The 11,653-nt window shown below is 35.9% G+C and overlaps 1 protein-coding gene and 2 pseudogenes across 2 annotated transcripts; 2 read left to right on the top strand and 1 right to left on the bottom strand.

The window, feature by feature from the left end:
• Window positions 1-577: 577 nt before the first annotated feature.
• LOC149236023 (serine/threonine-protein phosphatase PP1 pseudogene) lies at window positions 578-1,116 on the top strand (annotated as a pseudogene).
• Window positions 1,117-2,371: 1,255 nt separating this feature from the next.
• On the top strand, window positions 2,372-4,857 carry LOC149236022 (uncharacterized). 2 transcript variants are annotated; one of them, XR_016246203.1, is made up of 4 exons: window positions 2,372-3,116; window positions 3,605-3,691; window positions 3,777-3,888; window positions 4,409-4,857. XR_016246203.1 is itself a non-coding variant. In XM_089372301.1 (4 exons), exons 1-4 carry the CDS (start codon window positions 2,931-2,933, stop codon window positions 4,413-4,415), a joined length of 336 nt encoding a protein of 111 aa, XP_089228427.1. In that variant the 5' UTR covers window positions 2,375-2,930; the 3' UTR covers window positions 4,416-4,857. The 2 variants fall into 2 exon arrangements, 1 of the variants encoding a protein (XP_089228427.1); XM_089372301.1 differs by having other exon boundaries at window positions 2,375-3,116; window positions 3,833-3,888.
• Window positions 4,858-5,522: 665 nt separating this feature from the next.
• LOC149236021 (serine/threonine-protein phosphatase PP1 pseudogene) lies at window positions 5,523-6,464 on the bottom strand (annotated as a pseudogene).
• Window positions 6,465-11,653: the final 5,189 nt, after the last annotated feature.

Below are 11,653 nucleotides of genomic sequence, written 5' to 3'. Positions count from 1 at the left end.
GAAAATTGAAGCAACTCCAAACTACTTCTACTAAACGAGAGATTAAGACCTCAAATTTCATGGTTATTCTACGCTGTATAATAGAAATAAGGTTTTTTTTTTTTTTTTTTAATTCAACGACATTGATCCTTGTAGACAATTTACTGTTGGAAACGATTCGAAGGAAGGTTTTCTTTTTCTTTTTGGTTTGGGATTGATTGATATATTTATCAGTTTTATCTAGTATTTTATCTTGCTTCTTTTCCTTCTTCAATATGTATAATTTGTTTTCTTGTTCATCTATTCGAAAATTGAAGAATTGTAATTCTCTGACATTCATGGTTATGGTCTCAGTGGGTGGGTAAATGTGAGTGGGATATAATTTGACTTCCAGCCCACAAAAAGAATTGTAATTCTCTGACACACATGGTTATGGCCCCATGGTCTCAGTGGGTGGGTAAATGTGAGTGGGATATACTTTGACTTCCAGCCCACAAAATAAAAGCTAGAGAGGGTGTTAGGTATTAGCAAAATTGGATGCAGGTAACATGGGCAGTGAAGAAGAGATAGATTAGGGATTGCATCAGAATTGACGCAAATGGCGATGGATTGAATCTTGGTAGACGATATCATGGATCGCCTTATGGGCATTATGTACAAAAGCTTCACACCCATCCCAATCACAAATACAGAGATTAGGAAGCTCTGCCAAGCCTGCAAGAAAATTTTGCCGTCACATACCAATGTATTAGAACTTGATGGGCCCATCAAAATTTGTGGTGACATCCGTGGTCAATATTCAGACTTGCTAAGGTTGTTTCACTATAGTGGCTATCCACCAATATAAAATTATCTATTTCTTGGTGATTATGTTGATCATGGAAGACATAGTACAGAGACAATATGCCTTCTTATGGCCTACAAGATAAAATACCCAAAAAAATATTTCCTCTTCGGAGGAAATCATGAATGTGCTTAAATCAATAGAATATATATTTCCTCTTCTTAGGAAATCATGAATGTGCTTAAATCAATAGAATATATGGCTTTTACGATGAATGTAAATGACGGTTCAATGTTCGACTGTGGAAGACTTTAACAGATTGCTTCAACATGTTCGACTGTGGAAGAGTTTAACAGATTGCTTCAACTTATTAGTCCCTGCCTGGGACTATTAGCGATCGCTCGATCGCTGACCAACTATTAGTTTGTGGTTTGATCGTTTTTTTTTTCACTGTTTTTGTAGGTTAACCTAAGTTTAATGATCGGAATTTTATTCAACAAAATTTTAAGCAAAGTTTTGGTTTTGGAAAACAATTGGACTCACGTTGTCCGAGGCAAAAATATTGCGGCAATATGATGTTATGCAAAGTACGGTGGATGCCGGGTCACTGGTTCCAAGGACGTGCCATCTGCCATGTTTGGTTGGCACCGCAAAGCCACCTGCCACCGCAGAAAACAGATGTTCTGCATGCTTTTGCTGTGGAGTCCGAAGGGTCTGTGTTCATTGTTACGGTTTTCTCACGCAGCTGCTCTTTTTCTGTCTCTGAATTCTCATGAAATGGTCACACTGTAGTCTGCCTGCGGTTCCAATCCTTGGACGGGTTTTTTTTAGTACATTTCCGAGCTAGTTTTTTGGAATGTAGAGGCAGCTTTTTGGTTTTGATGAGTGTTGCTGCATGGGCTTTCATACTTCGATTGATGGAGATTGAAACCCAAAAAGCTTGCGCGTAAGGAAACTGTTGTTTTCTGAGAGTGGTTTTGAGGTTACTGAGCGGAGCGTTGTAGACATTGCGGAGTGCTAGAACTTGGTTTGAGCTGTACATGCATGCTTGGTCTGAGAAGTTAGTGATACATCTACCCCAGCCAATACATTATCCAAATGAAGTAATTCAAGCTCGCTGCATGGGGTAATTCTTGCTAATTTTGTCTGAAGGCAAGCCTTACAGTAGAATACCATATATTCCCTCTGCCGTTTGCTGTACATTGCGTCCAGGATGGCAGAATCTTCTACCAAGAAGAAAAGAAGCAACAATGAGGGCTACCTTGGAGCTGCACCTAGGAAGAAGCTCAAGTCAGAGCCCGAAGTGAACAAATATATGTTCAGGGTTTTACTGCCAAATGGTCTTAACCTGACACTAGAGTTGGAGAACGCTGACGAGACTATGTCAGTGGCCGAGTTTGTTAGGACCGTACGACACCAGGCTGAGAAAGAACTAGTCGAAAAGGGGTCAAGCAAAGCCACCTGCCACCGCAGAAAACAGCAGATGTTCTGCATGCTTTTGCTGTGGAGTCCGAAGACGGTTTTCTCACTCAGCTGCTCTTTTTCTATCTCTGAATTCTCATGAAATGGTCACACTGTAGTCTGCCTGCGGTTCCAATCCTTGGACGGGTTCTTTTAAGTACATTTCCGAGCTAGTTTTTTGGAATGTAGAGGCAGCTTTTTGGTTTTGATGAGTGTTGTTGGATGGGCTTTCATACTTCGATTGATGGAGCTTGAAACCCAAAAAGCTTGCGCGTAAGGAAACTGTTGTTTTCTGAGAGTGGTTTTGAGGTTTCTGAGCGGAGCGTTGTAGACATTGCGGAGTGCTAGAACTTGGTTTGAGCTGTACATGCATGCTTGGTCTGAGAAGTTAGTGATACATCTACCCCAGCCAATACATTCTCCAAATGAAGTAATTCAAGCTCACTGCATGGGGTAATTCTTGCTAATTTTGTCTGAAGGCAAGCCTTACAGTAGAATACCATATATTCCCTCTGCCATTTGCTGTACATTGCGTCCAGGATGGCAGAATCTTCTACCAAGAAGAAAAGAAGCAACAATGAGGGCTACCTTGGAGCTGTGCCTAGGAAGAAGCTCAAGTCAGAGCCCGAAGTGAACAAATATATGTTCAGGGTTTTACTGCCAACTGGTCTTAACCTGACACTAGAGGGAGAACGCTGACGAGACTATGTCGGTGGCCGAGTTTGTTAGGACCGTACGACGCCAGGCTGAGAAAGAACTAGTCGAAAAGGGGTCAAGAAAAATACACTGGGGACCCCAGGTATATGTAGAGGATGCTATGGGGGAGCGAATTGAAGATGGCAAGATCATCGGCCAGGCTTCTCGCAACAAGACTATGATTGTAGCCCTGCAGGTTCGGCTCTGAACTTCCTTTAAGCTATTTTTTAGTGTTTTTTTTTTTTTTTTTTTATAACTAAACCTAAACCAAAACGTAGTTATTTGTGTGCTTTGAAAAGAGTTCTGTGCTTTGTCCAAACTGCATTCTGGTATAACAAAGACTTCTTTGAAGTATTTAGCAGCATTATCTTTGTATGGTAAGGATACATGACTCTTTCCTCTGTTTTTTGTTTTATAATGTTTGACATGATGGTGGTATAAACAGTGTACACACATATCATGTAAATCCCTGTATATATGTATATTTAGCATTTTTCTGTTTTAATTTTTAAAAATTGTATGTAGTTTTCGTTAGAGCACAATGCCTAAATAAAGCTCGTTGAAAACAATACAAATTTCCACGCCAATCAGGTAAGAGTATTTGTAAGTAGAACATTCCAATGCAAGTTGATAATCTTGTGGAAGATCTCTACTGGAATGATTGATTGTTGATTTTCTTCACAGGACATGTGGAATGTGACTCCAGAACCACATCTCTTAGTGGAATTGCCCCAGGAGTACACTTTCCAGACAGCATTAGCTGATTTGATTGTATGTGGAGTATTCATTTTATAAAAGTATTTTGAGTTTTTCCATGCCTGAGAAATGACTAATGACTTCTTGTGTATTGATCTAGGGTCTATTTAATTTATAAGTTTAATTGTCAACGAACACTGTATTTCCTTTGAATAGGACAACTCTTTACAAGCCGTATGGGCTAATGGAACTGGCGAAAGGCGATTGATAAGGTAAAAGGTTCTGGCAATTTTTTGTAGTCTATAGACTGTTTATTTCAAATATCTAGTTATTTATATGTAATAGTATAATTCAACAGTGTGCTATCAAGTGGTATGAGCTCAATTAAATTTGGCCATGGGGCCATGTTTTCTGCATTGCCTATATTCTCATTACGTATTATTTTTTTATCTGTATGTACTCTGTTAATATAACTATGTAATTTTATGTTCTATTTGTAGGTATTATTTTTCTGATCTGTCTTGCATTTTGTCTTTTATGTACTCTGTTGTATAATATAATTATGTCATTTTATGTTCTATTTGTTCTATTTGCAGAACCCGCTCGAGCTAATTTCATTCTTATTCTGTCACACTTAATTGAGTTTATAGAGGGGTTTTTGTGTTTGCAGAACGAATAAGCCATGCTCAGGATTTTAAATTTACTTTGTGCAATCACCGCTTATGGATTTTATGGTATTGAATATAATCAAGCTTGAAAATCCTCATCACTAATGCTGACGGCCATTGCCAGGGTTTGAAAACAAGGTCAAGTCTACGTGCAGAGGGGTAATCCTGACGGAACTTCATTATTGCCGACACTACCTTTTATCCCTCACTGCTTCGGGTCTGTGCAGCGGTTTGGGCTTGTTCGAATTCGGAGAGCAATTGTGGTTGGGCTTGCCGATGAAATCGAAGGTATGGCGACTTTAAAACATAAATCACGTCTGTTCTTTTAGACAATTCAATCTGTTTTAGCATTCAAATGATCCTTTACATGTAAAAGTTGCGGATGCCTGCAAAATCTGTCATTAAAAGTCTTTAAATTTGTGATACCGATTGAAATTATCCGTATTTCTGCGCGGAGGTGTTATTGAATTCTCTGTCTGGGCTTAGGGCTACTTTCACACAATCTGTTATGTTTTCTGTTGAGGAAATCCGAATACTGTAACTTGTTGCGATATTAATTGGATGCTTACCATCTTTCCCCATTCCGATATTCTGATGCATTGCCCTGGTTATAATTTGTGTACAGTTTCTAGATAGATACAATATTGTTCATCATTTGTTCTAAGTGCATTTTGGTGCTCTTTGGATTGCTTTTCCTTTCTCCAAACCTGCGTTTCCTGCATATTTTTATCATAAATTAGATCTGCTATCTGTGGACAGCAACAAGGTTTGGTTTAAATGCTCTTAAGGCATGTTATCACTTATTGGGCATTGGTCTATTTGACAGGTTTGCTTCCATAGACAGTGGCAACTTCCATGCTTTCAAGGAATTGACCTAAAATGAAAGGCAAATCATATTACCCTGCGTCACCATGGTCAGGAAATTCGTAAGGGTGCTAATTTGAGCAGCAACAAACACAAAACGCAGTTTGTTTCCTTGGGTTAATAAATGGGGTGGGTCATCCGCTTACGGCAGGGACTACCGGCTGCATGCAGCACTTGTTGTCTATTGCTGCTATCATAAATATTCCATTCCCTACATATGTTCCAGATTATGGACTTTCATGGACTTTTATGTAATATTCTTTGGGTTGATCTAGATAAAGACATTCAAGGTTGGGGTGAGAATGATGGAGGAGCATCATATACCTTTGGATCTGATAGAGCCACTGAATTTCTACGGAGGCATGACCTACATATTATCTGTCGTGATCATCAGGTGGTAGAAGATGGGTATGAGTTTTTGCAGACAGGTAGTTGGTCACCAAATTTTTAGCCCCAACATTATCAAATTCTCCATAGTAATTTGGAGCAAAAAATATGGTGACCAACTACCTGTCTGCAAAAACTCATACCCATCTTCTACCACCTGATGATCACGACAGATAATATGTAGGTCATGCCTCCGTAGAAATTCAGTGGCTCTATCAGATCCAAAGGTATATGATGCTCCTCCATCATTCTCACCCCAACCTTGAATGTCTTTATCTGGATCACAACCCAAAGAATATCACATAAAAGTCCATGAAAGTCCATAATCTGGAACATATGTACCCCAACCTTGAATGTCTTTATCTGGATCAACCCAAAGAATATCACATAAAAGTCCATGAAAGTCCATAATCTGGAACATATGTAGGGAATGGAATATTTATGATAGCAGCAATAGACAATAAGTTGAAGCAATCTGTTAAAGTCTTCCACAGTCGAATATTGAACCGTCATTTACATTCATCGTAAAAGCCATATATTCTATTGATTTAAGCACATTCATGATTTCCTCCTAAGAAGAAATATTTTTTTGGGTATTTTATCTTGTAGGCTATAAGAAGGCATATTGCCTCTGTACTATGTCTTCCATGATCAACATAATCACCAAGAAATAGATAATTTTATATTGGTGGATAGCCACTATAGTCAAACAACCTTAGCAAGTCTGAATATTGACCACGGATGTCACCACAAATTTTGATGGGCCCTTCAAGCTCTAATAGATTGGGATGTGACGGGAAAATTTTCTTGCAGGCTTGGCAGAGTTTCCTAATCTCTGTATTTGTGATTGGGATGGGTTTGAAGCTTTTGTACATAATGCCCATAAGGCGATCCATGATATCGTCTACCAAGATTCAATCCATCGCCATTTGCGTCAATTCTGATGCAATCCCAAATCTATCTCTTCTTCACTGCCCAGAAACTTTCTCAACGCCGCCTCTTTCGCTTAAAGTGTGTTACACCTATATTGTCCTTTAGCGTTAATCGCGGAGCTCGAGATATAAGATATACACGTGCCTTCAGCGTTAATCGCGGAGCTCGAGAGATAAGATATCTACGTGCCTTCACGTGGAGAGAGATTGAGGCGCTTCCGGTCTTCACTTATAATTTAATGAAACTCACACCCCTTAGCTGCATAATCGGAATTAATTTTTTTTTAAACTAACATATTTTATTTTCTTAGTTTATAAGAGAATTACTTTAATTTTTATTTAAAAAAATATTAATATAATAGTATTTAAAAATATATATATATATATCTTTTATACATATCATTCATTTTTTATTTAAAAAATTAATAATACTTTTTTATAAATATATATATATAAATATTATTAAATAATCTATAAATATCTAAATATTCATTTTATTAGTTATTATTTTAAGTGATTTATAGATATATAAAATATAGTTTATTATATACTTAAAAAAAACTTATTAAATTTATACATTTCAAATATATGAATTTTTATTTTTTATGTGGGAACATTATTGAGGACTAAATTTTATAAAGAGGATATTTCCGCGTTTATTTTTTTACAAATGTGTATATTGTTTATGTCATGTCATCATTATTTTTCTATTGTCTTTTTCAATTTTAAAAGGGGAAGATCCAATATTTTCTTTTTCAACATTCCAAAAATAAAAATCTCATGGTTGTCAATTACATTCCAAAAATAAAAATCTCATGGTTGTCAATTTTTATGTTTAAAAGACTATTCATTTTCTTTTTCTCTAGAATATTTATAGCATTAAGATATATTTCTTATAAGTGCTGACCTATTTAATAATAATGACTCTCTTAATTATTAAAAATACTTTTCTGATCCAAGTATTAAATTTATTTAAAATTTTCATGTTTTAGCTTCATTTAGTTTGGAAGACTTTTACAAAAGTCAATATTGATACAATTGTTTGCATACATGAACAATTCATAATGAACCATTTCCATCATACTTTAAAAAGTTTGTCAAAGTGTTTCTAATGTCATTAAACATTGAGGGAGTCAAAAGAAAGAGTTGTATTAGAGATTTTGAATCAATCTACCATTTTGAATACAATCCTCAAATATTTTATGGTAATCATCATGAATAATTTTTTTACAAGAATAAATAATTTATAGCACAAAAGGATCTCTTTTTTTAGACGAAAAAACAGAACTTCAATTCAATAAAGAAAAAGTTTTACATATTCATGATTCTTTACAAGATAGATTGCAGACAAGAGTAAGTATGTTCCACCAACATCTGTCTCATGACATAATCTATTGTAGTGTCAAATCATCAATCGAAAGAGAGCAGAGATGCATCACTGACCACAACAAAAAAGGAAATAATAAACAAGTGAAACCAACAAAAATCCATTTAGTTCAATGCAAAAATGGAAACAAAAAAAAAACAAAGATAGGGGAGGGAACTAGATCTAAAAAAAACCATGTCATTGGTCTAACCACCATAAAAGAGTTCAAAGAACATGAACCCAAGGTAGATGGAGAGGTCGAGAATGGAAAGAGAATCTACCTCCAAATTTTGTTCCCGGTATACATGCTTGAAGTTGATTTCCAGGATGAGAGGTAGAAAATTCCTAATCTGTAGCAACCAGTTGTAGAGATCAGGGACATCAAGAGATCATATTCCTTTCACCCAGTTAATCGTAGATAAGGAGTTTCCAATGATTAATATTTTGTCAATGCCAAGCGAGGAAGCACATTGCAGGGCACCCCAAAGAGCTAATAACTCAGCCCTACCGTTGTGTCCTCTACCACCATACTAGGAGAAATGGAAGTGAACATCTAGGTCAAATTGAAGAACAACCGCACATTCATAGTCACCACTGGAGGAAGCCTCATCAAAGAAACATATTGGATAAATTCTCTCCACATCAAAATAAGAGATAGATCGACGAGGGATTTTTGGTTGCCAAGAGACAATCTCTTGGAATAATTCCACTATACCTATAGTACCTCATTTGATGTCTAGAGATTTTCCTTTAAAAATAAGGGCATTACAAGCCCTCCAAATGCCCCATAGAACATTAAGAGGGACAATCTTGTAGGCCTTCATTCTATAGTTACAAAGGAGTACGCAATCATGGATGGAAGGTACATTACTAATAGTAGGGATTCCAAAACGAATTGATACCTCTGGCCACATTTTAGAGGCAAAATGATAGCACAGGAATAGGTGTGGGCAATTCTACGAATCCAACCTGTAAAGCAGGCACCATCAAGGGTCAGAAAAGACTCTCTTGAGAATATTGTCCTAGGTGAATACTCTATTATGGATGGTGAGCCAAGAGAAGCATTTTAGCTTCAAGGGAGAATCCCATTTCCAAATGAGCAAGGTGAATTCTGTGAATGGTAGGGGAAGAGAGGTCGAAGTGATGTGGTCATAGGCCTCCTTGAGAGGGATTCTGTCATTGACCATTTTCCCCCCTCCCCACCCTCCCACACTAGATTATCCAGACTCAGTGATAAGTGGATATTGACCATGCATAGACTACTGCGATAGTCTTCCCACTTAGCTATCATGTCCTCCTATAAACCAATCTGCCATGCATGTGACCAATCCTGAGCAACACAGAGAAGTATATATCTCTCCCATGGGCCAGCAAGGGTGTTCATCACCGTATAGGAGAGAGATTTGATTATTTGTATTGGAAGAGAGTGGCATCCACTGAAACCCTTGATGGAATCCAAACCAATGTGGATCCTTTGTCCATTTCCGACCACCCATCGAAGATTACTGCTTAGCCTCGGTAGGACAACTCTAATACTGCTCTAAATCTTGGAATGTCGGCCAGTTGAAGGTGCCCCCTCAACAATCCATTCCTCGATTATGCATTGAAGAGAGTATTTGTATTCATATGCTCTATCAAAGACCTTTCTCACAAAATAACCTCCACAAATTTGTTGCAAAAAGGGCTAGGTTTAAAAGATCATGTGTCAATAATGCCCCAGCCTCCACATACAGTTGACTTGGCAATGGACATTAACCCAATTAGATGGATCCTCTTTACTGCACCAAAAACCAGACCAAACAAACTTAGCCACTATTGAGTCTATCTCGTTAATGAAATATTGGGGAAGATGAAAGAGATGCATCTAGTAGATCGAGATGCTAGTCAAGACAAACTTTGTCATAATGACTCTTCCACCCAATGTCAACCATCTTTGGTCCCAACAAAATAGTATTTTTTTTCTTTTAATTTAGAAAGAAGACATTCCTAATCATTCAATAAGTACTTGCTAAGCTTTAGAAAACATCCCAGTTATTTAAAACCATCTATCATAGAGAGTATTTTTATTCCAAACAGGGATGCTATTTCAAGTACTTCTAGGTCATCCACCACCACATCTATCAATTCAATTTTTGTCTTTGTTTATGTAGAGCCCAAAATATTTACCGAAATCTATGAAGATCCTATGAAAAGTGACCCACTTAGAGAGTATTGTTTCACAAGCACATAGTGCGTCATAAACAAGCATCAACTGAGAAATTTTTCATCCTTTGGTGATTTTGCATCCATATATCAATGTTTCCTCAAACATTGCCTTAACTCCCCTGCTGAAGGCATTCATGATCAGAATGAAAAGAAGCAGAGATAGTGCACATCATTGGTGAAGCTCCCTATAAATTTTGAAGAAATAAGTTGGCACCCCGTTGATGAGAAAAACCATAAACGTTGATGTTGTGGAAGATATTATCCACTTCACATGCTTGTGAAAAAAACCATTTTTATACATGATCATTGAGAGAAATTCCCTATCCACACAGACATATACCTTGTGGAGGTGAACTTTCATGTTCCTTTTTAATTTCTCTTCGATGGGAGAGTTTATAAAAAAAATGAACATAATAGATGTTGGTACATAACTCAAACTTCTTAGTTTAGTTGTTTCACTTGAAGTAATCTTTAACAAACTTTTTATATCCTCCATTACCAACCATAGAATTATCAAGTTCTCTAGCATTGCTTTGTAAGTTTATATGAAACATGTTTTAAATAAATCATTTGATTTTAACCTACATGTTTGAGGTATATATTTCTCACCTTCACATTTTTGTATTTCTTTCATTGTCTCAAGTAACAGCGCTATCAATCTCATCAACACATGTTTTTTTTTTCCTTCTAGAACCCTGTGTTAGGGAGAAAAGTGTGCACAATTAGATGATGTATATGAGTGCTTATGAGTGACCATCCTCTCCAAGAAATCCCTTTCATACCCCAATGTATGTCCAAATCCATATTGGATTTGTTAGAAAGATGGACCAATTGGACGGCCCAACCTTAAAGTTGTTAATGTCAATGTTGTTTTGAACTTATTTGTGATGTCTTCCATCCATTTTTGTAAGATTGGATATGTTTGTTTGTTGGGATATATGTTTTAATTATGAATCATTCATTTGTTTTGAATAAAAGAATGCAACAATAGTTTTGAGAAATAATTTATGTGTCACTCAATGGAATTATTATTGTGATTTTGATTAAAGTATAAAGAAAAAAATATATTAATGTTAAAGAAATATTATCATGACATTATGTATTTATGATTTTCTAGATCATTTTAAAATGTAAATTATACTAAAAGCATATTTTCCAAGGATAAAAGTATATTTTACATGGATGTAAGATTTCAGTGACTCATTTTTTTTTTTTACATATAGAGAATGAGATATAGATTTTTTAAGATCAAAGAAATTTTGATTGAAAAATTACTTGTATAGTGTTAAAAAAAATAGGATTTCAAATTTATTCAAGTAATTTTTATTTGATATATTTTTCTTTAAAGGAAATTATTATAGTTTGAATTTTTTGTTAAAATTTATATTTTTTCTATGTACAATTGTGAACTAACAAATGACATGATTATTTCAAAATTTAACAAAATTGAAATAAAGTTAAATAGGGGTTAGTAGAATCATGGAGTATTCCAGGCAATAATATTTTTAAGAGAAAATGGGTTGTAACTAAAACACTAAGGTTTTGGATTAGTATTTCAAGATATTAAAAGCTCAACTTAACAAACGCTAAGCCTATTGTTGAGAACAAAAATGTA

The sequence above is a fragment of the Pinus tabuliformis genome, chromosome 8, assembly GCF_031772625.1.
Source record: "Pinus tabuliformis cultivar Carrire ecotype Pingquan chromosome 8, CPIR1, whole genome shotgun sequence".
Classification (NCBI taxonomy): Eukaryota; Viridiplantae; Streptophyta; class Pinopsida; order Pinales; family Pinaceae; genus Pinus; species Pinus tabuliformis.
Note: the sequence above shows the minus strand (reverse complement) of the source record. Positions and strands in the feature narration are given on the sequence as shown.

Bases quoted from the DNA above. Each gene is read 5' to 3' on its own strand.
- LOC149236022 (XM_089372301.1), top strand. From the start codon at position 2,931: ATGTCGGTGGCCGAGTTTGTTAGGACCGTACGACGCCAGGCTGAGAAA. The intron at 3,117-3,604 runs GTTCGGCTCTGA...TTTTCTTCACAG, and splicing joins CTATGATTGTAGCCCTGCAG to GACATGTGGAATGTGACTCC. The intron at 3,692-3,832 runs GTATGTGGAGTA...TCCTTTGAATAG, and splicing joins CAGCATTAGCTGATTTGATT to GACAACTCTTTACAAGCCGT.